Below are 27,234 nucleotides of genomic sequence, written 5' to 3'. Positions count from 1 at the left end.
TTAGTATAATTTTCCAGAGTTGGGAGAAATTCCACAGATTTAAAATAGAGTATGTGTATATACATGCGCACACACACTCCTGTGAGTATCATGACATACACTTTCACAATAAAGTGTTTTAGATGCTTATAGTTTAGGTTACCTGGAAGAACATGAGGCTTAAAATCTTTAAAAATATCTTTTTTCCTGTTCTTGGTTTGATGCCTTAATTTCTGAAAGTGTTTGTTACTGGCAATTGCCACTAGCTGCAACTGAAGCATTCATGAGATATCTGAAAACAGCAGAGGCCGCAGAATACCTTCCTGGCCTGAGCATACGTTTATAGTTTGGTATGTTTTATCTACATTGTGGTGGAAGAAGGAAAATACATATTTTGTAGCATATGGAGAAATCATGTRTGCACTTGATCCTTGACAGATCAATAGGCTTGTCTGGGAGCAGCTTGGAATCTGCAGCCTTTACCTGGCTTGAACAACATTAAACGCTTGATAGCATAATCACTGAACATCTCTGTTACTCCTTGCCTAAACTCAAAATCACTCTTGCAGTACCGTTGTATTTGTCGCTGATTCAAAGCTTTTACAGAAGTATAAGCGAGACCTTAGTATTAAAGAAAAAATAGAGCAGATATTAAAGAATGCTGAATTAATTCAGAAAATTGATTTTTTTCCAGTTTGATGAGTAGCGAAATGACTCTGTCTGATATTCTTTGCCTCTTGAGTATGAAAAACTAGGTGTGTGTTAAATGTCATGTTTTTACATAGGGACTGTTTTTTTGTTAACAGAGTTTTCCTTCTTCGATCCCAATGATGCAGCATGCCAAGAAATACTCTTCAATCCCAAAACATCAGTTTCTGAATTGTTTGCCATCTTAAGGCAGTGGGTTCCACAGGTCCAGCAGAATATCGATATTATTGGGAATGAGGTGAGATACAAATGAAGATCCTTGAATGCTCTCAATGTTAAATACTATGTTGACAATGAATAARGCCAGTTCATTCAGAAGCAAGAATTAATCATAAATGCAGATRTAGTTTCTGTCTTTTAACAAGTAGTGACTGGTCACGCCTTGTATTCCACATGGTGTCAGCTTTTATTTGGAACAAGAAAGATGATGGATAAAATTCAGTASATTTGCATAGATGGTCTAAACAATGTTTTCTCTCAAGGCAATTGTGTAGACACCCTTCACCTTGGTGTTTCAGTTCCCTGCTCATAACTAATATATGTGAAGTTACCTTTGAAGCCTGACCTTAAAGGCAATGTTTCCAAGGCACTAAATGAGTTTCTAGTAATTCCATCCTATTTCTTAATTTTTCTTCTGGATTACAGACTTTTTTGGACAGGTAGAGAAGTGTAGTAAAGATTAACCCTACCATATTATAACTGGGGGGCTTTTTTTTGGGGATGTGTGGCAGTGGGGTGGGTAATTGTTGAGAGATCAGAGAACAAGGGGAGAGCTTCATAAATCATCTTCCCATGCAGTAAACTGCTTAATTTTTTAGCATGTGAAGTACATATTAGAAGGAGCAATACAAAGAATCTTTTATATCTGTTAATAATGAAGACTAATTATGATGCTGTTTATAACATTTGTGTATATTGCTCAATTCTGCAGTTAGAGTCTTTTCTGGTGGGCATCTTTTTTGCTAGCCATTGCAATGAATCCAGGAATCAATATATGTGAAATAACTTATAAAATACTGCTGTTGTCAGAGCTAAAATGTGCTTGTTTTCAGATCATTAAAAGGGGTTGCAATGTGAATGACAGAGATGGACTGACTGATATGACCCTCCTGCATTACACTTGCAAATCAGGGGCTCACGGCATTGGTGAGTTAAAAAAACCCATCATTATAGATGTAAAAAGCTAACTGATTCTCATAAGCTAATCCCACTGACTATTACATAATTTTTCCTTGCAGTAGATATTTTATTTTAGTGCTTGGTTTTGTCTTTTCAAGTAGCCATGAACAAGGAAGGTACAGAAATGCAGCACAGTTACGGCTGTGGGGAACAAGCTGATTTAATGGTAAAGGTATTACACACAGTAGTACCAGTTTAAACAGATATTTCATGTAGCAAAGGCAGTTTCAGACKGCAAGCTGCAAGTTTGCTGTAGTTGTTGCTATGGTTTTCTTGCAGCAGTGAAACTAGAATGTTTAGATGACTGGCTGTTCTTTTTTTTTTTTGTTTTGTTTTCATGTCAGAAGAGAATAATAAACTTTGTTTGCATTATTATGATAATTCATAAATAATGGAAATGAGAGCACATTTAACTCTCTTTGAGCACCCCTATTAACTTTTCTATGTTGTGTTACTTTTTTGTTGCCCTGAACCCATTTCTCCTCTGAGTTTGAGTAAGGTCTGGCATAGATTATCTTCCCTGGTGTCTGATCTTTTAATATAAAATTAAGTCCTGTGATTTGTAATTCTTTTTCTTCTGTCAGATACTAAAAGGGTTTGATGGCTGACACATTATTTCACTGGAGAGAAACAGGTAGTGTTATTATACCATAGAGATTTCAGCCTTTTATGATAAAAAGCAAAGATTTTTGCCTCTGAATCCTAAAAAGAAAGGCATGGTAATAGTTCTGCTGTGAGCTTGAGGGCTTAATGTACATTTTGTGTTACACAAAAACGTGTGAGTTTTTTGAGGTCAAATAAATAAATCACTAACGYATATTTTACAAAAATTACCCTGCAGGTGATGTTGAAACTGCTGTAAAATTTGCAACACAGCTTATTGATTTGGGTGCTGACAGCAGCTTACGCAGCCGCTGGACAAATATGAATGCCTTGCATTATGCTGCCTACTTTGATGTTCCAGAACTCATCAGTGTTATTTTGAAAAATGCAAAGCCAAAAGGTAGGTGTTCTTACCTTTATTTCATATAGTTGTCTATATTTTGTAGATCCTAAGGTGATGTATAGTGGTCTTTAGGTGTGGGGTTTGATTCTCCATTATATGTAAAGAATTTTTATTTATTCAGCCTTATTGGTTCATTTTTCTCTTAACCTATTTTTAGTGGATTGCTGTACTGTTTCCATTGCTGATTTTTAAATTTGAGCTTTGTACAAGATGGTAGAGAAGTTTCAAATACAATGGAAAGCAAACAGGTTAATCCTAAGTTATTGAGAACTCAGAGTGTTTGCAGAAAACCAAAGATGTAACTATTCTGGTAAATTATTTTTAAATTCTGGTAAAGTTTTTGAGGTTGCTTAAACATTGAGAAGTATGTTCAAAATGCTGGGAGTGGGGTAAAGGAGTAGTGGGGATTTGGCAATGGCATGTGGCAAACCTGTGAGTGAGGCAATTTTGACATGCTCATTTTTTCCATTTCTCACCTATGTAGAAGGTCCTGTGTAAGGAACAATTTAACTTTAGTGTTTTGCATAAATAGGTAATACTTTTGAAATTATACTGGGAAGGACTGGTAGTTTTATCCCTATGTATGCTAATGTAAATGGAAATTTAGAAATGCTTCTGATCCAGAAATGTTTGTTTCTAATTTGGTCGAGACAACAGAACCAGTAAGCAACTTTATCACTAAAACTGTACAAATGTTCATTTGTTCTACTGAATATCCTTCTCATTGTGCCATTTTGCAAAAAGATTTTTTTAGCTGGGAACTCTGTCCCAACATTCTGGAAAGCTGGCTTTGGGARTACCCAAGGCTTGCTTACCACATCTTTAATCAGCATGGTGGTAATTGTTAAGCAGTACTGTCACTGGTATAACGTGCTTAGGAGGTGACAGGTGTGGGTTGGTAACAGAAGACAAAATCAGACTGCACAGTAGTTAAGTCTGCATCACATTCCAATGGCCTGGTCCCCATCATTTGCATCAACAGTTTAGATCTCCTTTTCTCCTTTGCTTAGTGTTCTCCTGTGCGGTTCCTAGAGAACGGGTGGGACTTTGCTCAGATTTCCAAGGAAACCACTCTGGTTAAAAGTCTCTGCAGTTGGCAATTCTTGGATAAGCAGCTGATGTTTTTTATCTCGAGAAATGTATAAAATTATTTGCCCTGTGACGTGAAAACAACAGGTAGTTGAATTAATAGAATAATTTTACCTACATACTTTATCAGGCAGTTTGCCTRGAAGGAAGAACATAGGAGGCAAATATACTTTGTATGGATCCATACTGAACTGGAGAAAAAATGGTTGATAATGTTTAAATAACTTTGAGACAGTGGTGTGCTGACTCTGAGACCCATTGTGAAACGCAGGTGTTTACTTTTGATTTACTGCTAAACTATTTGTTTTATCAGACTCTGCAGTTAAATTATTTATACAGATTTACTCTTCAGTTGTTACAGGAGAGATATAGTTTGATCTTGGATTCTTAGAGGTGATAATACAAAAATTGTATTTTTCCTCTAGGTAGTTCATGGGTAGTTATTACCGGGTAACATTTGATATTTGTCTTCCGTGTTGTCATTCTATTATGCCCACTTAGATCAAAGCTGTAAGAGAACTGTTCAAAAATTCTTAGCATGAAGCTTGCAAGTCTGAGGAAGTCACATAGTCTAATTAACAAAAACCTCAAAACTCCACATCAGTTTTTCTTTAAAATAGGAATACATGAAACTGTTGCTGGCTCAGTAGCTGGTGTTACTGACCAGTGTTTCTGCAAATTGTTCCTGTGTGTGCAGAATATATTTGGCTATATTCCATGGAAGTTTCAATAGCTGTGTACACCTCCTCAGCTTCTGGTTGRTTTTAAACTGGTAATGTCTTCTCATCTTAGGTGTATAAAGGGTGCATCTGCATCTATAGCTGTCATTATGGCACGTGACTGCAGTCTTTTTTTCATTTTTGTGTTCAATCAGTGTAATTGCAAAACTGTTAAATTTTGATTGCGAATTTATTACCTTCAATCTTTGTAAAATTCAGAWTCAATTTTTATTAGTATGTATGAACTTAACGTACCTATACAGACATATATAAATATATATCTTCTGTATATGTTGATGTTCTATTTGCCCCCCAAATGTTCATTTAGAGTAACTGTATAAGGATGTTGATGAAATTGGGATATGCTTTGTTTGTGGCATTGTGAGAAGGGCTAGTGTTTTTTTGGGACAGAGACTGATACTGGAAAACATGAGGAGAGTCTTCAGCCCTGAGGTGGAAAGTTTCATGTTACTCACCAGTATTTCAAATTGGAACGTTGTTGCTAATACTTGTGGTCTTTTGGTTTGTGTATTAAATCAGCTGGTGTTTTTAATTAACAGTCCCATACCTAATTGACTCAAAATGACATCTCTCTTGTGTAATTTAAGAAAGGAGCCCCAGACTAATCAGACATTTAAACTGCAATCTTCTAGAACAGTAATAACTTCATAGCAGGTTGAAAGATATATTGGGAACAGCTGATAGGAATATATATTGTGCTAAAATCTCTTCCAGTCACATGCAGTGCTCCATTTTCCAAATTATCAGTGCGAGACCTTTCAGAGTTCTATGAAAACAAAGAAATTTTAACAATCACTAATTCTTCATTTTTGGCCACTAGTAATTAAATCAATGTGAAAGAGATGTATAATCAGTTCTCCCTTGCCCCACTGCCTGCTCACAAAGGAAAACAGCTGTTGAAGATGCAGCTCATTTTAATGTTTGATACCTAGAAGCAATAAAACATAAATATTTCTGAAACATTAAAACATTAATTTACTTGCAAACCTGAAGTTACTTGCTTGTTAATCTTGGCACAGTAGATTGGGCATCCTGAGTAGCAGCAACTTTGCAGTTAAGCCATCAGTATTATGAGTGAAAGTACATGCTCATCTTCCAGGTTGGTTTGTGGTATGAATAAGCAGGTGCAAATAAGGTTGATACTCTATGTAGAATTACTTCTCATATGCATTTGGTACATAAATAATGGTGTWTAAATGCTAACATAAACTGTAAAAATGAATCTCCTTGCAAGGAATCTGTAGGGTGAAATGTTCATGTAACAGATTGCATATGTACCTCACATGTGATGTTTAATTGCAGATGTGGATGCCACCTGTAGTGATTTTGATTTTGGAACAGCTTTACATATTGCTGCATTTAACCTATGCACAGGAGCTGTCAAGTGTTTACTGGAACATGGAGCAAATCCTGCCTTTAGGGTAAGGAGATAGGTTGTAGATTCACCAAAAGGTGGTAAGGGTGTCAGTCTCTCCAGGATTTTGGTTAGCTACATGGAGTGATAGTATCTCAGAAAAAAATAATTACAACTCATAGTGGGTGATTTTGTATGCTTTGTCCTACTTTGTGGAAGTTTGTACTTTTGTGTCACAGTCTAGTTCTTTAGTTCAAATAACTTTCAAGAGGTTCTTCTCTTTCTTGTTTGAGCTTTCATTGATTAATATTCCTTTGTGTCTTGCAACAGYTGTCATGGCAGTGAGGGATCTTTTCTGAAATGGAGGAGTGCAATTTTTGCCCTCCAGAAATGCAGTGCTGTGCTTAGCAGTAAGCCTGGTGTTTGCATGAGTAACTGATAATGCATAAACATCACCTGCTCTGCTTAGTAACCTAATAATAGGCTTAGGTTAGAGTGTGAAGTGTTGCTATATGTGTCTGTTCGCAAATCGTGGGTTTTGATTGTTTTTTGTGAGTTTTATGTTTGCTTGGGTTTTGTTGGTTGAAGTTTTGGGGGAAAGGCTTGGAAGGTTTTCTTATTTTAGCAAAACCAGTACCTTAGTTCTCCATTTTCAAATTCAGGGTTGTTCTTTAATGAGAAATCATAGTTATTTAAGGGTACTCAAATGTCATTATTTTATGTAGCTTTGTTGGTGTGAAATCTGGAACATTATTGTTCATACAGCTCTTCATGATATTCAAAGATCTCTTTTAAAAATGGTGGTTTTCTTCTTTGTAAATTCAGTGTTCATGTATGTGTCTCAAATTCTCTGGCAGCTGTATGTTTAGGAGTCTGTTGTCACAGGGAGTGCTGCTTTGTAGTTGCACAACACTCTGAGCTGGCAGAGGTGACTGTGCCCTTGAGAAGAGGAATCCTGAGCTTCCACTTTGCCTTCTTGCTTCTGCCCCTGCCTTGTGTTGGCACARAGGTTTTCAGGGCACCTGGTGGGCTGAATTGTGGGACTGATGTGACCAAAACAATCTCTAATGTGATGACTGCAAACTCAAAGCAAACTCCCCAATCAACTTTAACCCAGCTATATCCTGTTTTTAAAGTAGTGTGATTTTTACTTAGAGTGATTGGAGATTTATAAGGAATGGTGGGGTGTTGCATTCTTTAAACCTGCAACAAAGCTGTGACTGAGAGAGTGTGTAGAGTTTGATTATGTGGGAACAGCCGTGTAAATTCTGAGTAAGGATTATACTTTTCTACCTTTGAGATGAATTGAGAGGGGGCTCAGAACTTCTAGTCTGTTTTTAAGGGACCAAAAGAAATACAGCTTGCTCTGCATCATTCCTTCTTTGAGCTTCTAGTGAAGTCTGAGGCCAGGGACTCCATTGAGACAAATTTGGAAGACTGAGGTGATTATTTTTCCACAATTGTTGTGAAAATGGACAGACAGCTGAAGTTTCACACAAATAGCTTTGCTAAAGAGTGCAGGTACAACTGTCCCTGGAGCAGCCTGACAACTCCTGCTGGCCTGAAGTTGAGGTTAACTCCAGGGGAACTGCTACTCCAACAACTTGTCCTGTCACATAGGACATACGGGGAATCACAGTCACTGTTATCTGGGAATGGGATGCGTTTGGAAAGGACTCAGTTCTTAATTCATCTCTCATAAGGTAGTCTGTATCTAACCTGAACAGATTTATTCAAGTACTGATGTAAGCCATCACATTTGCATATTCTATACATTCAACATGCGTTAATTAAACTCCTTCTTACATTTGGAATAATCTCATGAAGGAACAAGCTATAAGCTGGGCAAAGACACATTCTTTGGGAGGAGTTGGMATTTCAGTATTGGCATTATAGACCAGAAGTTTGCCTTGCTTTCTTAAATCTATGTTCAGGTACACAGATACATACAGGTGTTTTTCTTTCTTTTTCTTTCTTTCATACAGGTGTGTTCTGAGTCCTAATAATGTTCTTAAGTTTCAATATGTTGGTTACTTGTCAGTTTCAAAATGAGATGCTGTACATACCAGCTTATCTATCTAAGGATGTTTTGGCATCTTTATTTGAAAATGGATTTTTTTATAGTTATTCTAGGAAAAATAGCTAATAAAGAGGATTAAACACTTCATAAAATGCTGTGGTTTCACCTGATCAGATTTGTCTTGTAACGAGATTGAATCCTGTGCTGTGTTATGTTTCTGCAGAATGACAAAGGGCAGATTCCAGCAGACGTGGTTCCTGATCCAGTAGATATGCCACTGGAAATGGCAGATGCAGCRGCCAGTGCAAAGGAAATCAAGCAGATACTGCTGGATGCAGTGCCTCTCTCGTGTGACATCTCCAAAGCCATGATTCCAACCTACGATCACGTCACAGGCAGGGCCATGCTTTTATCGCTTGGCCTGAAGCTGGGAGATCGTGTTGTGATTGCAGGMCAGAAGGTATGGCCACCAACCTGGTACTACACCCATAATTCCTGGAGAGTCCATTTATTTACCCCTTTGGAGACATACTTCAAATTTGAGGGTCTAAAAATGCTTTCTGGAAGGTATGATCTCTGGATGGCAACAAGGAACTGGTTATGGGAAGTAATAAACTGAAGAGTTGTGTGACAAGGTCATTATGATGAAGAGCAGTTTTGACAGGCATAGGCTGCATTTTGTGYCTGTAAATTATTTTTAACAGTCTCTATAGTACATCAGCATGGTGTCACATCAAAGTAAKGGTAAAACTCACAAATTACTTTGTTAGTTGCCCAGCTTTGTTAGGAGTGTGCATTCGTGAAGTACTGCTGATAGTTTCCAGAAGGCAGGGAAAAAACCCTTCAGTTCTGCTTAGCCTGTAGTAACTCACTTTCACTAATGCAGCTAAAATCTTTGAAGCAGTGTTATGCCAATAGTGTTGTTGARTGGTTCTGTGGAAATATAAAGGTCCAGCTCAAATATGAATAGCTTTTCAGAAGCTACCATGACATCCACACTTCTGAAAATTTGGAAATTGTACCATTGATATTGCATTCCATATTCAGACTTCTTATTTGCTCTGATAGCAAGGGATCTAAAATGATTTAACAGTGCCAGAACTCTTTTAAAGAAATACTTTATTCCTRGTAACTATTGAAAGCACTGTTGAGCAAAATTTTATGTTTGAATAACTTTAGCTTTAATAGTTTTTCTTAATATCTTCAGATTTGTAACTGTCACAACTGAAATGTTCTGAAGTGATCTCCAGCGTGARTGCAAAGCAGCTTCCATTGTGTATTTTAATTTGGTGTTTTCTTGAAATCAGGTCAGGAAAAGTGAAGGAATCACTAGCTATGCAGGAGGCATATTAACTGAAGTAGGTACAGAAAGCCACTTACTCTTTAAAGACAGGTGTTTCTTTATCAGAAATCCTAGTGACAGCAAGRGGAGATACTGCAAGTGCAAGTTAAAGGAGGCTTTAGAGCAAGACAGTGATAAAATTAGTGCTCTTGTGTCTCTTTCCTCTAAGTAAGATCCACAGAATGATTTGTGCTGTAATGTGCTTACTGTGTATGGCTAGAGCTGCCTGGGTCTGGTTACCTTTATTCTTCTAGTTGATTATGCTAGTGCAGTATTTTTTAGGGATTTGTTGGAAGCTATTTTTGTGCTGCTAAAGGTCACCAAGGCTTTGCAGCTAGCTTGTTTCTCTTCAAGAGAGCCAAATCTGTTCTAGAGCATGTGGGAAGAAGAAATGGGATTGTGGTTTTTGAACTTCCATTTCCACGTCAGCTTTCCTTCCTTCCTTCCTTCCTTTGTGTGTGAGGAGCTGTTGTGCAGTACTCCCACACCACTTCCCACCCCTTTTCTCCATTTGCCTGAATGGAGAAGTTGTTCTCAGCYCTGCCTTCCCCTCCCCCTCGATACTCCTAAATACCTGCAGGGTGGAGCAAAAGTGAAAACAGGATGATGAAGATGGTGCCCCATTTTTAACCTTCTCCTGGATCACTTCTCATGTCTGGAATATGGAAGCTGGGATCAGGGCACTTGGGCCAGCAGTGTTTTTTTGGAGCTATATTTACAAATCTCTATTCTCTTTCCTGCTTCTGAAGCCTCCTAATATGTCAGCTTTAATGAAGCTTGAAAGCCAAACACAGTAGATGCCAGAGGGAGAATGGATTACTCTCTTGATTCCTACTGCACCTGTCATTGCTGTTGTCTTACAGGGTAGGAAGCTGTGCAAGCAGGTGTTCATATGTACATGATTTGGGGTCCCACAGCTCCACCAGCTCCTGCTCTGCTAGATTGAGAGTCCATTTGGTTCACATCTGATGAAATGGGAGTTCAGGGAGACGTGCAGCTGGGAGAAAACTGCCCTCCTGCTCTCTTCTTGTGTGAGAGAGATCCTTTGCTCCTTGCTTGCACAAATCCTAGGGCAAAATGGGAGCCTCAATTTTGCCATCTCCCACCTCTGATTTGGGATACTGGCTGATCTCTCTGCCCAGTAAGTGCCCTTTGTCTGGTGCCTGGAAAGGAAGTGGAGGAATTGTAGGAATCTGTGGGGCTGCTTGGCTGAACTTCCTCTGTCTGAATTTGATTCCTGTGTTGGTAGCTAAAAGTCTAGATTAGTGTGACATATCTGCCCATAACAATCAGGTTAAAGGAGATCTTCAGCATAAGAGAGCAGGTTATTGGTCGTGTTTATTTCTTTATAGACATTAAAAAAGAGTAGCTGGAAGGCTTTAAAGTAAAGAAAAAGAAAATGTTTCTATCTGTTTACTCTCTGAGGGTTGGATTAAACAGTGGAGTCATAGTGTAAAATGGACTAGTAGTATTAAAGTCACATGAGATAAGGAAAACTGAGCAACTGAAAGATCAAAGGTTTTTATTACTAAAACTAATTTAAAAATCAAATACAGAAAGGAATTTAAATCAAGGGTAAATGCATCTCTCTTAGTTATTCCTCCCCTGTTTGGTTGAAGTGTGTGAGCTTGTTATGTGTATTTGCAGAGACTAAGATCCACCAGCAAGACTGGTCTGCCTTGATGTTCTTCATATGCTTATGTGTTCAGAATTTATAATATCTGTTGAAGCAACAACAAATGTTTAAAACATCTGCTGGCTTCTAAAACTTTGTTTAATCATAAGGAGGGAATAGAAGGCTTATGAACCTTTTCCAAAGGAAAAACTTAATTATGCTCTGAAGTTTACCCTGAATCTTTGCTATATATCTGTACATATATAAATATGGATACTTATATGTATGTATTTATGCACATATTTTTCTAAGTTAATATTTCTGTAGAACCTCCAGGTCAGGAAGATACCTAGCCCTGAGATTCTGGAATTCTTGTTTTATAAACAGTGAAAGTAAAACCTCTCATTGGACATGTGCTCCTGTACCTTGCTGACTTAGAGCCGTATTGTACAGTGGTTCTTACCTGTCCAATTCTCTACTTTTGTGAGATCTGCCCATAACCATGGCTGCTGTCTAATGCAAAATACACACAAAAGGAGTAAGACATTTTGGAAAATGTATTGAGTGGTGTTGAAAGGTAGGAATGTGATAAGTGAGGGAAAATGTGTTTTCCTGGTCAAAAGCTTGGAGATGACTCGCTGTCTCTTTCATAACCTATACTATATCCTTGTGAACAATCCTGATTTAACAAACCCATTCCGTGTTGATGTTTATTCCCTTAGGTTGGTACCTTAAGATTTTGTGGCACAACGGAATTTGCCAGTGGCCAGTGGGCTGGTGTGGAGCTGGATGAACCAGAAGGAAAGAACAATGGAAGTGTTGGAAGAGTCCAGTACTTCAAGTGTGCACCAAAACGTGGTATAGCCTTTTTTTTTTCCTTAAATTTTTAAGCCTCCTGTATTTTAAAAAATACTGGAAAATAGGAGCCTTTTGGGAGAATAAGAGCAGGTGGCAGATTTTGTTGCTTTTCTGTGTAGTGCTTTGTTTGATTTATTGATTCTTTTAGCTGTTCTTACTGTTTTGGCTGCAATTATTGGCAAAACCACTGAAACAACCAGCCAGTCAAAATTTCTGGCTATTTCCTTGAAACTGTGAGATAATAGTATTTCCTGGTTTTTCATCTATATTGTTGAAACCAATTGTATTGTAACAAAACTAGCAATGTTTCTTTACCTGCTTTGTCTTCCTTGGTAAGACATTCTTGCTTGTAGTTGTTTTCTAGCTTTCAGCTTGAGGTATTTTAGTTGATATGTCTTGGACACACAGAGGACATACAAACTCCTGTGTTTTGTAACAGTGGATAAATGTTGCTAATAGGACAAAAAGGAGATTCTAATTGATAGTCTTACTGACTTCTTCCAACTTCTGTTCAAGTTGCTTGATAAGGATTTTGGTTTCACTGTTCATTTGAGCTTGTCCTTTCTACCCTGCAAGTGCTTTGCCAGCATAGCAAGTTATGATTGTGGCTRCAAAAAAAACCCCTAAATTAATTGATGTGAGAGATGGTAGGTGTAAAATTTTGTTACAATAACATTATGCATGGTTCTTTGTTGGCACACACCTTTTTCTCTCCAGGTATCTTTGCACCTCTATCCAAAATAAGCAAGGCTTCTGATCACAAAAAAAGCCTCATACGAAGCTCTTCTATGCGGTCTTCACCTTTGGTCAAATCCAAGAAAGTAGATGTGACACACATAACTTCCAAAGTGAATTCTGGTGAGTATTTTCTTGCAAATTGACACAAGTTAGAGAGATACTAATATTCAAGAATTAGTTAATATTGGTATTAAAATGCTTGTTTGGAATTAGTTAAAAACTTGGCATGAGGTGATAAGGTATTCATTAACTCCATGTCCTCATGTTTAGAAGTTCACTGGCCTATGAAGTGGTACTGGAAGGATGTTGTGTGTAGCTGTGGAGTGTTACAGTGATCTGATGTACTGTGACAGTTTCTACTCTTTACATACTCTATTAAAAAAACCCTCGCCACAACATTTATTCTTGAGCCATTAAAGTAATTTCTAATTGGCTGTAATGCCAGTTAAATGTCTCAACTTAATCAGGTTCCATTTACTAAGACATTCCTGGGGARTTTGCAAGGAATGAAAATCTAGTAAATGATCTATACACCTTTATGTCTAGAAATTGAAGAGATTTATTTTCTGGCAACGTGATCAAGAAACTATTTAACTCATTATGTTTTATCTGCTAATTAAATTAGCTGAGTAAAACCAGCATGAAATTAGAAGAGAAAGGTTGTCCTTTATTATAAGGCCTTGGTCTACTGATTGGAATTATGGGCTCAGCCTGTGGCTCTRGTTTAGTTTCTGTCATGGTTTGACCCTGGCTGGCACTGAAGATGATGGACATGTCACTGGCCAAGGCTAGGCCAGTTAAGAGATGTTGGTTATGCCTCTGTGATAACATATTTAAGAAGAAATCAAAATAGTGGTCACCCAGTTTTTCCTTGCCAAAGAGGAGGAGGTGAGGACATGTGAGAAAAACAACATGWAGACCCCAAGGTCAGTGGAGAAGGTGGGGGAGGAGGTGCTCCAGGCGCCAGACCCAAATTTCTCTGCAGGCGATGCATTCTGTGGTGATGACCTGCTGGACATGGTGGAAGCTTCCAGCAGCTTCTCACAAAAGCCATCTTTGTGGCACCCCTGCTACCAAAAACCGGGCTAAGAAAACCAACGCAGTTTCTTATTAATTTGCTCAACTTAATTAATTCGTCTGTGTAAGTTCCCTCCCTGTGGAGTGAATGATCCATGTTTTCTGACTCAGGTTCCAAGTTGTTTGGAGAACAGGCTCTTCCATGCTGTGTGCGGTGCTGGCCATGCATAATCTGGCTGGCTGTGTTGTAATGTCACTAAATATTTCACTACCATTTCTTTCACCTTTTGAGCCCTATTTAGGTGACTTGCACTAAGGCAGCACAGCCCGAGGGATGGAAGATAACACATATTCTCATTGAATTTACCTAAGCACCCTAAAACACTGTGCACTTTACCAATAACATGCAGGATATAGAAACAATGCAGATGCCAGGAACAGATGCATTTTGACATCTTTTTGGATGATTTATGTAACTCTTCCATAGATAGATTGAGGGAGGAGTAAGTTTTAAGTGTGTGTATTTACAATTAGCACAAGATCCAAGCTATTTATAAATGGTCCTCTTGCATAAAAAGCTTCTTGGTATAAGCAGTTTGTTAGGAGTATKGCTCAAGAGCAGATCCTCGCTGATGACTTCTGTTAAATATTTTCCAGTGTTTGATTCAGTTTGTTGTGAATTGTTTGTAATCCGTTCAATTGTAATGGGAGAGACTTCTSCTTTGTCACAGACAGCTTTGTTCCATACAGTTTAGTCATAAACCACCTTTTCTGTCACAAGGGTGCATTTGTGTCTTTGTAAAATTTGAACATTTGATACCTTGCTTTAAGGGAGAAATCAGAGTGAGTTAAGCATCATCTGCCCAGGAGAGCTTGCATCCATTGGATGTAAGTCTGGAAGTTGCTGTGTGCAGGAAGTTCTTGCCAGAAAGGTCCTTTGGAATTAACGGGCCTTGCTGATTTGCTGGCTGGAGTGGAGGAAGGACTAAGCTGTAGAGGCAGAATTTTGGTTTGCAGTGTTTATGTGCATCACCAGGTCACATTTCTTTCCTTCAAACTTCCTCCCTGCAATACACTGCTTTGTAATGAGTCAAGAAAAATTAATATGCTTTTTGTAGATAAGGTTATAAGCTGCAAACTAAAATATAATACTCTATAGGGATTRTGAAATTTTATTTGGTTCTACTGGATTTGAATAATCCATCAGATTGATGAGAAAAGATATTTTCCAAGTTTCCAGGAAAAGGATTACTGAGATAAAATTAGGAAATGTGTTATCAGGCACAAACACTAGTTTTTTGGTCTGATGCCTTAATGGCTAAGCCATAAAATTTTGGGAATTACAGTACATTCGCAAACTAGTTCAGTCCCTGTGGCTGAATTAAACTGAGAGATGCAGTTAAATAAAAAAGATGTGATTTTTCTTTCATGACAGGGAGAGGATGAATCATAGATAAGCTTGTTCTTCATTGAGTTAGGATAGGAAACTGTCAGAAATGCAGAATGACTGTTTGCAAATTATAACTTAGGTGACAGTATGAGCTCCTACGCATATCGCAACATTGCTGCTCTAAGGTTTAGGCTYTTAATGATGTAAGCATGCCAATATGATTTTTATTTGTAATCTGAATGAAGATTTGATCTCAAATCTGTTTCAAAACGTTGATGTGTAACCTTTAATGCAGAAATTGTGCAATTAATAGTGGCCTTAAATACTATGAAAGTGAGTGTTCTAGATGTGAAAGTTTGAAAGATTTAAGTAAAACTTCTTCAATATAAAAACTAATATTTTGTAGACCACRTGTTCATTGTTTTGCAAGATAGTTTGGACTGGTTTAATGTGGTAAGGGATTTAATGTCTGTGCTTATCCATCAGAACAATTCTGCAGTCTTGTTTTACCCATTTATCAAGTGTCTAAGGAATTTTACAGTTTTATCAATTTTTCTATGCATTTAGTAATCTGCAAATGTCAAATTGTTTTTGTACATGGTTTACCTGCAAAATTATTGCATATATTTAATTATATATATTCTTTTTATAGGCCTAAGTATGGCAAAAAGAGACAATGCTTCTGAAAACAACTTTATGACTGCTAACAGGGGAAAAACTGTACCTGCAAAAGATGGTAATGAACTACTTTTCAAATTTTTTTCAATATCTTAAGAAAAATCCTATGTATGGCAGAGGCAGTATTATTGCTGCCCTACCTTTTGTAAAAGCCCTGAGTCTACRCTATAGAAGAAAGTTGCCTTGCTTGTTTATATTCAAGTCCCAAGCAGGCTGTAGGCATTCACTTTTCTAAGAGCAAAGTAATTTGTGKGAATGTTTGGCTCATGTTCTGTATTGGTTTGGTAACCACTTCTYCCCAAATACTTGGGCAAGAACATAGACAAGCCCTTAAAGCTGGCTCTTAATAATGATCTTGCAGAGGATCTGTAGAATTACAGCTGAGATGTCTGAGAGAAACATTTTGCCCTGTGCTGTTGCTGCCTATATTTTAATATTCTGGTGGCATTTTTTTCCTCTGCTGTATCTGTATGTTCATGCTTCTGTAATAACGTGTTGCCATCTAGCAGTGTTTAACAGTCTTGGTGTTGTATGATGGCAGACTCACAAWAACAGGCTTCAAATATAAAAAATGAAACCAGCTTTTAAAGAGTGCCTTCTGCATGTGAATCATTCTCTGCAATTACCTGGTTTCAGAATTGGATAACGACTTCTACCACAGCAATACTTTGTTTGCTGAACTTGAAACACAGAGGGACCTGATTTTCAGCTGTCTGGTGCAAACCCTGAAAGTCCTGTTTCCTTTGAGGTTTTGTCTATAAAATAATAAGTGTTGGTAAAAACAGTATTTCTGCAAAATAACTTTAAATCTGAATTTGAATATGCCTTCTTTAAGTCACAGAATCACAAAACAGTTTGAGTTTGAAGGGACCTTAAAAATCATGGAGGGGCACCCCCAGCTTCTCCGAGCAACCTGTTCCAGTGCCTCCCACCCTCACTGTTAAGAATTTCTTCCTAATACATGATCTGAGCCTCCTTCCTATCAGTTGCCCCTATCCCTTATCCTATCACTTCATGCACTTGTGAAAAGTCTGTCCATCTTTCTTGTAGCCCTCCATCAGGCACTGAAAGGTCACAATGAGGCCTCTTTGGGGCTGACCAACCCCAACTCCCCCAGCTTTTCCACATAGGAGAGGTGCTTCACCCCCCTAAACATCTTCATGGCCTCTTTYGGACTTGCTCCAGCAGGTCTGTGAAGACAAACATCTTTTTATATCTTCTATGAATGAACAGTTGTGAATTCAGAAAAGACACAACCATAACTGAATGTATAAAACGTTACTTAGGAGTAAAGACTTGAAATTTGTGATTGTTGGATTAAAAAGACAGAAGATGAAAGGCATTAAACTGGAAGCTTTGGAACACAGGGAACAGTATAACCCACTCTGCATGTGTAGTGGGAGTAAAAAACCTTGATCGAAATTAGGGGTGATTGAGGTTTTATATTAGGGGGAAAAGCCCTGTAACACTAGAGATAATTATGTGGTGGTGAAATRCACTGCTGGGGAAGTCTTGACATCTCCCTGGTGGGAGGTTTTTAAGAACAGGCCAAATACTCACTTGTCARGAGTGTCATAACAAATAATTGCTTTGTCTGAAGGAAAAGGAATCAATACTAGGACCTGCTGAAGTCCTTTCTGCTCTTCCCTCTCCCACCCTGTGATTTCCCACATAATGAAGTGCCTTGATGACAGGTTTAGTTGGAGCAGTTTTTGTTGCATCCCAGTAAAAATGGTGCTCTGACCTCCAGTCAATCCATCCCTGGACTGGCTTCTAAGTAAGGATTTGTAGTGTTTGTTTGCAAATACACACACGTGTTTATACCGTGGATGTGGAGCTAAAGTTTGCCTGTTTAGTCACCATAAAGTCAGTAATTTGCATTTTCTGTATTGTGGCATAGCTGCAGTGAGTATCTCAGAAYTTTCAGATTTCTGTCCTCAGCTTTTGTTTAGACCCACTGTGTTTGCCTCTCTGCAGTTCTTTACTGTTTTGCAAAACTGGAGGATTAAATGACATCAAACATTGATATCAAGCTGTTTGCAAAAACTAATGCATTAATCCTCTAAAAATTCTGGAAAGTTTCATAAGCAATATTTTAATTTTCCACATTGATAAACCGAGGCACAGATGTGTCTTGCTGTACCCTGCCTCATTTTGGGCAGCAGGGGTTTGGAAGGGGGAGAAGAGGGAGAGCCTTGAAAAGTAAGTAGAAAATATGAACATAAGTCTTATCAGACAGTTTAGACATTAGGGTTTGCAAATGGAGATAAAAGTGATTTATTTTCCATTCTTGTTTTATAGTACAGATTTTAATATTAATACAGTATGTAATGGAATATAGTAGGCTTTAATCCAGGCAATAATTCACTCACATAATATCACCTTCCTTCCACTTCTCATTAAATCTTTAGTAGGCTGGATGCTGAAAGGCTGGTATGATCTCTTATTACTAAAGCTCATGTATTTTAATAAACATGCTTGGGACTGTTTAGATGAACTTCCATGGAGTAAAAAGATGGGGCTTTTGGAGACYTCTTCTAGGACTCAGCTATCACTGTATTCCCAAGGCAGGGTCACTTGCACCCCTGTCATTCATTCCTGACAGGTGTTTTTGCAAATGCTGTGTAACAAGTTCTAATTTTKGCTCTTTATTTTGTATTCTGCCTACTATAGAGAGCAGATAACTTTCATATTACAAAGCTTTTCCTTCTACTTAATCTGTTCTTTTCCAAAATATGATCCCTGAAGGACAACTTTCATTTATGTCTTTAGGTTTTCCTGGGTACAGCAGCTCTTCATCTTCTAGTACTTCCTTGGAAGGCAAACGGAATTACTCCAAGAAGCGGAACTCAACRAGCAGCAGTAAAAAGGCCCTGACCAGAGTGTCTTCTGCCTCATCTAAGATTAGTGGGGGTATGGGCTGTTGTACTGAGTGGTATTTTCACAGCGGGGAGTTCACTGCTGCATTGAGTACYTTAAGTAGAACTACTTGTGCTGTTTCAGAATCCGAGATAGTTTGAGAAAGACACTTAGGAAGGAGTTTAACCATAAACCTAAGTTTGGCAACTTTCAGAAAGACTTTTRTAACATCTTCAAGATAAAAAATGGTTTTATAGTTGGTCACTGTACCTTTTCAGAGCAGAGAAAAGGCTGTAGTCCAGTTCTCAGGCTGGCACAACACAAGTCTTTGTCTAAGCAAAATYTGTCTTGCTGTGTGTTGAAGGTGCACTGTGTTAGAGATAAATGCTTTGTTTACTAATCAGTTGGCTTGCTATTGGAAACTTGCTTAAAGATTTAATGTCACTAATTTCAGATCTTGTTCTTGTCTTGACCAGGGCTGTATAGTTCCCCACCCATGAGGAAAAATGCTCCTGACGCAGAAATCCAGGTTGGAGACAGAGTACTGGTGGTGGGACAGAGAACAGGCATTGTTCGATTTTGTGGGACAACAAAATTTGCACCAGGTATTTRTAATGCTCTGGTATTTGCTAATACCTAATACCTTGTTGAATCAGTAAGGAATAGCTTACATGTGAGCACATGAGCATTAAGTGAAACCCATTTTTTTCCTCACTTGTTCCAAACAAATTCTAAATTTAACTGGTTTGTTTCCAAGTTCTCTCTCTCTCTCTTTCTCTCTCTCTCACTCTCTCTCTCTCTCTCCCTCTCTTTGCCCCCACCTCCCCACTATGTTTCACTGCATATTTTTTACTTTAATACAACTGCCAGGAAAAAAATGGTTTAAGATGTGACTCTTACTTGTCCTCTGTCATGGCTTAAGTAGGAGAAATACTTTGATGCTGAAATTGTAGGTGTTTCACAATCAGAATATTTTGATTTGAAAGGGACCCGTGAGGGTTATTGAGTGCAACTCTTTACAAAGCTTTCTGAAAATTCTCAGTTTAGTCTCCAAAGGGATCTATAGTTTATTGAGATCACATGCATTTGCTCCTTCTTATAATAAGGCTTTTTGACGCAGCTTGTCTCTTGCAATAGTGGCACTTTTATATGATGTGCCAGTCTCATTTTTTAACTTACTGGCATCTTTGAGAGGGTAGTTGTGAACATTGAAATTTTAATCAACAAACCTTTAGGTCACATGATCAATAAAGTTACAAATATCTCAAAAAGCCCCAACCCCTACCATCATTTCCCCATCCCTTTTTCAGCTTTTCCTTTCCACTTGCTAAAAAACAACTTTGCAGTGAAACCAAGAGTTTCCAAAGGCAGACACTTGTTCTACATTGTGGAAGTTAATTTCTGAAACCTATTTATTGTAACCTAATTTACCTTCTCTATAGCCCTATCTTCTTATTGCAATAATCTTCTTATTGCAAAAGTAATGCAAAARCCCTTGTTAAGTGTTGGTGTGAGCWCCTAGTTTGGRTGAGCTGTTTGGTAGGTGATTGGCAATACTCTGTTGTGACACTGGGTGGCATCAGCATTTAAAAAATTGGTACAAGCTCTCCACTTGTTTCATCCCTGCCCCTTTCCCCAGTTTCAGTGTAGGCAGTCCTAGCTTAGGTGTTGCAGTTACCTGAGGGATGCTTTAAACAACACTGTGTGTTGTTGCTGACAAGGTGATCASTGAGAAAATGACTGTTTCCCAAATACACTGACAAGTGTGAAATCAGAAAGCTGTTTGRCAGTGTTAAGTCTCCTCCCTCTCTGCTTTAAATCAGGAACATAATTTTTTGGAGGAAAACATGCAATTGTAAGAAGTGAGGATGGGGAGATGACAAATCATCACCATTTGCTAACCCAGTAATTTATAGAAAATGTAACAGATGCATGTTTAAGTATTTCAATTCTAATGTGTATCAAAGCTCTGGAAGTTTTCCAAGATTTGTTCCTTTTGCTGCAATGCAGATCTTTAATTTAATTCTAAAAATGGGAAGGGGAGAACTTCTGAYATACTGAGGCCTTCTAATTCATAARCTGTCATTCCTGAGTTTYTKGAGCTGATAATTAAAATTACCGTTTTAACCAGTGCCTTATTACCAAGTGACTTGAATTAAATTCTGAATCTTCTGGGGATGGATAGCATAAGGACTACTAATGGAGTATGAAATTTAGCACCTTTATGTAATTAGCTCACATTTATCACAGGTTATGAATGATCAAGCTCATTAACATCTTGCTGCCTATTCAGTGTTCTGTACAAGATTAATTGATGGCCAGTTCCAATTCTTACACCCTTCTCTTGATATCACACAACCAGCCTTGCAATATGTATTAATTATAACTTTCTAGATGGAGAGAAAGAATGAATTAATATCAAAACTTTAATTTTACTGTTGATGATSGCAGATGAGGCATAAACCATGTGGTCAGAGGACTAAAGAGGGAAACATGAAACATCAGTGCTGCTCTTTTGTGTCTCCTTGTTGTCAAATAGACAGGTTATGTTCAGTAACGTTCTATTTGACTTTAGTATGTATATATAAATATCTCTCTCCATATATATATATATATATATATATATTCCTTATGTGTTTCACCTTTTCGTATTAATTAAAAAGTCAATAATTTTATTGACAGCATTAAAAATATGGAGATAATTAGGTTTATTAGGGTATATTTTTGCATAATTGCATAGATAGCTATTTTATAATATACATATTTGCTATTATTATCTTGACATTTTTCTGACTAGAAAGTGTTTTCCTTGATGTGGGTAAATGCCAGCTGTGCCAGTGGTCTAGATGAAGAAAAGCCTATAGTGTTTTGTTCAAAATGCCCTGATTTTACCATTTTGCAATGTAGGATTCTGGTGTGGAATTGAATTGGACAAGCCTCACGGGAAGAACGATGGCTCTGTGGGAGGAGTGCAGTACTTCAGCTGCCTTCCCAGATAYGGCATATTTGCACCCCCATCTCGTGTACAGAGGTGAGCACTGAAGCTCTTGTAATGTTGGGTTGCCAAATGATTTCTTAATACATTTCCAGTGTGAAACAAAATTTTGAACAGATACAGAAGATACAAATGTTTTCTTCTGCTAAGGGAAATTTATAACCTCCATTAAAAACCTGGTGGGTTTTAGATCAACGTTTTAGAGCAGGATATAAATTCATAATGCAGTTCTCCCTGTTTTTCTTGCAGCTGTTTAAAGTATTTTTTTTTCCAGGGCCTCTGCTAGTCTGTGTTCATGAAACCTTATTTTCATGACCCAATCCTGATGTGTTCTGCTAAATTCAGTTATAAAAGGAAATTGCCTTTGGACATGACTGGAAATGCTTTTCTTATCCCAGCTAACTGCACAGGGGATCCAAAGCATCCACCACTTGATTRCAGTCTCTTTCTTTGGTTTTGGGAAGAGCATCCAAGGAGTTCTGTTCTCTTTCCTTCTGTATTTGTATGTAGTAACTCTGCCARACACATTTTTGCTTTTATTACTCTGAATAAGCCAGCTCAGGCAAACTGTTCAGARCCTGCCTCAGAATCATACCTGCTGTCTCAACGAGTAAGAGACAGGTAACTCAAATACACTGGTTTGCTCCAGGCACTTCTTGCATACCAGCCTGAGTGTAGGAGGAATGTTRGTGTCTTTTGGGGGCAGATGGAGAAGGAAAGAATCAAAACTTCATCAATATTTGACAAGAAGCCAGGAGGTTTGTTCAGAGTTGAGGTGAAATGATTTCTTTATTGTGTTATTGCTTTTCAGACTGACGGGTTCKCTGGATTCTCTCGCAGAGACTTCGTGGAGTAAAATAAGTCATACTTTTCCAGGTAGGAGTGTGAGACACAGTGARGCAGCCCCCTCAGGCCCCACTCTGCAGCCAAAATAGTCTGCACAAAGCCACCTTCYCCAGAAGCACAAGAGATTTTCAGGAACCCAAATGCCAGCCAATAATCCGGCTTCTCCCTTCCTAAAAATGTAGCCTGCAGAAGGAACTGTGGAGTACTATATTGTTCTTAACACTCTTATTGGCAGAAAGAATTATGTCAGTTACGACTGATGGCAGTATTCCATTATTACTACATCGCATTCTAATCAGAGAGAAAGGGAAATGGAACCTGCTCCTTAATGTACATTGAGATTGATGAAGGGGTCAGTGTAGGGAGATRTCCCTATGAAATTACTAAAACTTATGTGAGGTTCTTGAAGTATTTGGTTTTCTTTTCCTCTACTTAAGCTTTTAATGAGAAGACTGCTTCAAAATACTCCTGTTTGATTTGTTTAATTTAATTTCTGTCCTCTCTGAAAATCCAACGATATTATGGACATACACTTTCATGAGAAGTTTGATCATTTAATTTCCAAATTAGAGAGAAGAATGTGCAGCAAATGTAGTGGAAGCAGTATGAAAGAAAACACAGAGAATATATGTTCATAAAGGATGGTTTTCTTTCCTTAAGAAGTCCTACACAGCTTATTATTCTTTCCACTTAGGTTTTAGACGCAGTCTAAGCACCACTTCTGCATCTTCACAAAAGGAGATGAACAGAAGAAAYGCCTTTGTTAGGTGAGTGTTAAGAGTTTCAAGTGCTTGGGTGRGCTGACTGTTAGCTTTGCTGTTTCTTGCTCAAAAGAAATCCTACGTGCATAAAGGTTATCTAGACCTTTATGTGTTCCTTTTTTTCCCTTCCCAAATGGACCAGTAGTACACTATTTTCCCAAGGGCATCCAGGAGTACAGTCCTAGAATTCAGGGTGGCATTAAAGTTGTTTTCCAGTCATCCATCACCGCATATTCTTCAGATTCTTGCATTTTCACACAGCTGGGTGAAGTTCAGAGGGCCTTGGTAAAGCACTTCAGTTTGTCCTGGTGATCTTGACTGACACTTGTATGTTAAAAGGTGTTTTGGTAAAACTGTTCTAAGCCCCAAATAAAATGCTCTGTATGGCTTAATTTACCAATACTATCACCTGCTGTAGATCCTAGCATCGGGTGGAAGGAAATTGCTTTTCCAATACTTYAGACTGCCAAGTGTAGCAGCCTGCTACTGTTATTTCATGGTTTGTTAGTGGCATGAGATCGAACCCAGTTTTTCTAAGAAGGGATTTGAGGGTGTACTTTTTCCCCCATGCACTTCACTGAATTACAGATTTGCCCTGGATGTTTTATAGAAAACATAAAAGGCTCTTTTCTTCCCCTTCTTTTCTCGCTAGATCCAAGAGCTCCGTGTTGCGGCGCAGCTGGAGCAGCAGCACTGCAGCTCCCTCTGAGGGGCCTGTGAAGCTGCACGAGGGCTCCCAGGTTCTCCTGACCAGCTCCAATGAAATGGGGACCATCAGGTACATTGGTCCCACAGACTTTGCACCGGGGATCTGGCTGGGGCTGGAGCTGCGCAGTGCCAAGGGAAAGAATGATGGGTCTGTAGGGGAAAAGCGCTACTTCACCTGCAAGCTGAACCACGGGGTCTTGGTGCGACCCAGCAGGGTCACCTACCGTGGCATTAATGGAGCAAAGCTGGTGGATGATATTTGCTGAGCCACAGTGTGCTCACAGAGAGGGGAACGAGTATTTTAAAGCACAAAACAACCCCRCCTAGAATGCAAACTTGTTTTGAAATCTTTAAATCTGCATTGGCATTTTACATATATAAGTATATATGTATGTGTGTGTATATAATATATATATTTTATATAAATATATATATAAAATAGATTACAAAGGGTTCAGTTACGTTAACAAGTAAAACCACTGCTGAGTTACTCTTACTKTAATGAGCCTTGTGTGGAAGGTTATTACAGAAGCATCTTGGCTTTAAGATGCTGCATCACTTGAATACGGTTCCAATTGGAGAACTGAGTGTGTGCAGCGTCCTCTAAAGTTCCTGTGTGGTTCATGCAATATTTAAAGGGTTTTTCTCTGTGTAGTAACGAACTGGTAATGTTTGTGCATTGCCTGCTTTTGACAGCAGAGGTGGKTGATGGGTAACATTAGCCTGGTTCCTGGGCACTTCATACCAGCTGCTAGCAATAAGAAAGGATTAAAAAAAAAAAAAGACAAAAAAAAGACCTTTTTTTGAAGCAGTTGTGGAGTATTTTTGCATTTTAGCATTTGGATCCTTCCTCTTCTTTCCCCCTCCTCTTCTCCTCTCCATAATGCAAAAGGGCTGATAAAATAAGGATTTGCCCCTCTCCTAGTGAACAACAGCAATTAGATAAAAAGCCTTTAAAAAGCACAAATATGCTGCATGTCAGTCTGTACAGTAACAAGCACTTTCTGTTCTGCATTTGTGGAAAGAGTTACGTATAAGATGCACTCTTTAGAATAATGCACTTTGCACTCTCTTGGAGAGCTTTCCCTCATTTTTAGAGACTATTTTTTAGTTTGAGGTGCTGCAGGCAATGACTATCACAGTTGTAAAATGCAAATAAACCCAGAGTGGAATACTCTGGTAATACCCTCATCATAAATATTAAGTCTGTATAAATACAGCAAGGTAATTCCTGCCAGTGGTATGGAACAGATACAGGGTTTCCAAGCAAGCTGTTGTCATTATTTGATTAGTTTGTGATATATTTTTCTTATTGTTTGCTTTGGAACAGTTTCCAGTATGAATTTTTTGTGAGAATCCTATGATAAATTAAGGATAGTTTTAGGTACAGTACTGTAATGGGCCTTTATGTGACATCATTTGTGTATCAGCCTTTTAAAACAGCTAATCTTTTGTCCATGTTTTAAACATAGAATGTATTTTAATTGCTCAGCATCTGTTAATATTATCTTAACTGGATGGGGTTGTGTTCCAGAATAGTCATTTTACTCTTAAATGATTTGCTTGCTCTTGCCTACTTGAAGAAGTGACACTTTAAATCATAATATCCTATTTTTAGACAGAATCCTACTGCTGTAACCTTCTTTTAAATGTTGCTGTAGCTATTTTTCCTGATCTGTATTTAAAATAATCCATATTGTATTCTCACTTAAGAGAATTTTTAATTGAATATAAAAGCTGTAAATTTTGAATGTAAAAAAAAGAAGTAATGCTTTATATTTAGAGATGCAGAAATTCAGTGATGTACCGAACTTTACTTTGTCTAATATCTGTTCCTTGCTGGTATTAATAAAACAAAACCCTGTTAAATAGTAGAGCAAAAAGAATTTTCATTGGGTTGTTACAGAATGTACATCTCTTACTTCTGTTTTTCTGTACAAATTAAGGGCAGGGGGTTCAGCATGGAACTGTAACTGCCAAAGATGAACCAGAAGCTTTTCTCTCTCCTGGCTGTTCAGCGCTGAGCTGCCAGTTCCAAACAAAGTGTTTGCACAGCACATTCTGTCACAGCCTGGCGCTCCTGGGCGAGCAGTGGAGTTTCTGTGAGGAGACACTCATTATCAGGAATGCTCCTTTTCCTGCCTGACAGATGGAATGGGTGGAACTGCTTTATCTGAGGGGTGGCTGGAATTCTCCAGGAGGTAAGTATGGGAGCAAGTGTGTGGGTGAGGCAGCAAGCTCGGGCAGCTTGTTACAGTCACACCACTTTTGTGTGCTCTGTCTTGCACAGATGATTCACTGGGAACTTTGTTTTCCTCCAAGGATGTCAGGCTGCACCTTCCACAGTGCTGCAGGACTTCACTGAGCCTGCCTGATTCGTGCAGGAGAGGGCACAGATACAGATACTGTACTTTACCTTCCATTTCAGCTTCAGCCAGCAGCACATTTCTCATGGAAGCTCTGGCTGTAATTGGTTCGAGTGCTSTAGCTTAGGGGAGCAAGTCTGACTGCTGTCAGGATGGAGCTGTTGTGGCGGCTCTCAGAGTCTTCTGCCAGGAAGCAAGAAGCACTGTGAATTTATGCTGTCTGAAACAGAAATAAATCAGTCCATTCCAGAAAGGATTACTGATGGCTCTCTTCAAGGTGGTGATAGGAAGGGATTTGTGCTTCCCTAAATCCAAGGTAAGTTGCCATAATCCTTTACTCCAACTCTTGCAGGAGGACACTGTGTCAGGGAAAAAACTCTGAAAATAAGTGGCAGTGAAGTTTGAAATCAGGTGCTGTGCAGAGGACTGTGCTATCACAGCCCCTGACTGGTTAGAAAAAAAGCCGAAAGATCCTCTAAGTCCCTACATACTACTTATAAATAAGACATTATCTGTGGTTTATAAATAAATAAACAGGTGGTTCCCAGCAATTCTGTATTGTCTCTGCAGACTGAGGCCAGTCCTTGTCCCCACTGCATGTCTCAGGCCCAGTTAAAGAAAATGTCCTTCCTTCGTGTTCTTAGCAATTAAATATTTCAGGTTTTCCTGGACAGTGGCTGGAAAGGAGAGACCACAGGTGCGTGTGACAGGAGGAAGAGAACTTTCTTGAGGTGTCTGGGGATGGGGAATTAATTTGTAGGCAGCTATACTCKGTGATTGTTTTGCAGGTGGTGACAGTAATGGTTTTCTGGGCAGGGAGCCTGCACTTCCAGAGCACTGCTGGTCAGCAACATCTGAGGCACACGGATCCAGGATSGGCTCTGCAGCTGTGCAAGACAGAGCCTGGGTTCCCTGACAATTTCCCTCTGTTACCTGTGACAGGTGGCAAATCCAGCATTTCTGTAGTGACATTTTCAGAGWTCAGA

The 27,234-nt window shown here is 38.6% G+C and overlaps 1 protein-coding gene across 1 annotated transcript in view; it reads left to right on the top strand.

Annotated features, from left to right (window-relative positions):
- The window catches only part of CLIP4 (CAP-Gly domain containing linker protein family member 4), a 31,353-nt gene extending 6,677 nt beyond the window's left edge, over window positions 1-24,676 (top strand). The window contains exons 5-18 of the mRNA XM_057378196.1: window positions 786-925; window positions 1,740-1,833; window positions 2,708-2,869; window positions 6,004-6,122; window positions 8,299-8,535; window positions 11,755-11,890; window positions 12,608-12,748; window positions 15,688-15,771; window positions 18,486-18,626; window positions 19,049-19,177; window positions 21,480-21,603; window positions 22,379-22,443; window positions 23,108-23,180; window positions 23,827-24,676. Coding sequence (XP_057234179.1) covers window positions 786-925; window positions 1,740-1,833; window positions 2,708-2,869; window positions 6,004-6,122; window positions 8,299-8,535; window positions 11,755-11,890; window positions 12,608-12,748; window positions 15,688-15,771; window positions 18,486-18,626; window positions 19,049-19,177; window positions 21,480-21,603; window positions 22,379-22,443; window positions 23,108-23,180; window positions 23,827-24,148 — 1,967 coding nt within the window. The 3' untranslated portion in view covers window positions 24,149-24,676. The remainder of the gene's footprint in view (window positions 1-785; window positions 926-1,739; window positions 1,834-2,707; window positions 2,870-6,003; window positions 6,123-8,298; window positions 8,536-11,754; window positions 11,891-12,607; window positions 12,749-15,687; window positions 15,772-18,485; window positions 18,627-19,048; window positions 19,178-21,479; window positions 21,604-22,378; window positions 22,444-23,107; window positions 23,181-23,826) is intronic.
- The last annotated feature ends 2,558 nt before the right edge of the window (window positions 24,677-27,234 follow it).

Source organism: Malurus melanocephalus, unplaced genomic scaffold (assembly GCF_030028575.1).
Source record: "Malurus melanocephalus ecotype Western Australia unplaced genomic scaffold, MMel_1.1 scaffold_345, whole genome shotgun sequence".
NCBI lineage: Eukaryota > Metazoa > Chordata > Aves > Passeriformes > Maluridae > Malurus > Malurus melanocephalus.
The sequence above is the reverse complement of the archived record's forward strand: the minus strand, read 5'-3'. Positions and strand labels throughout refer to the sequence as shown.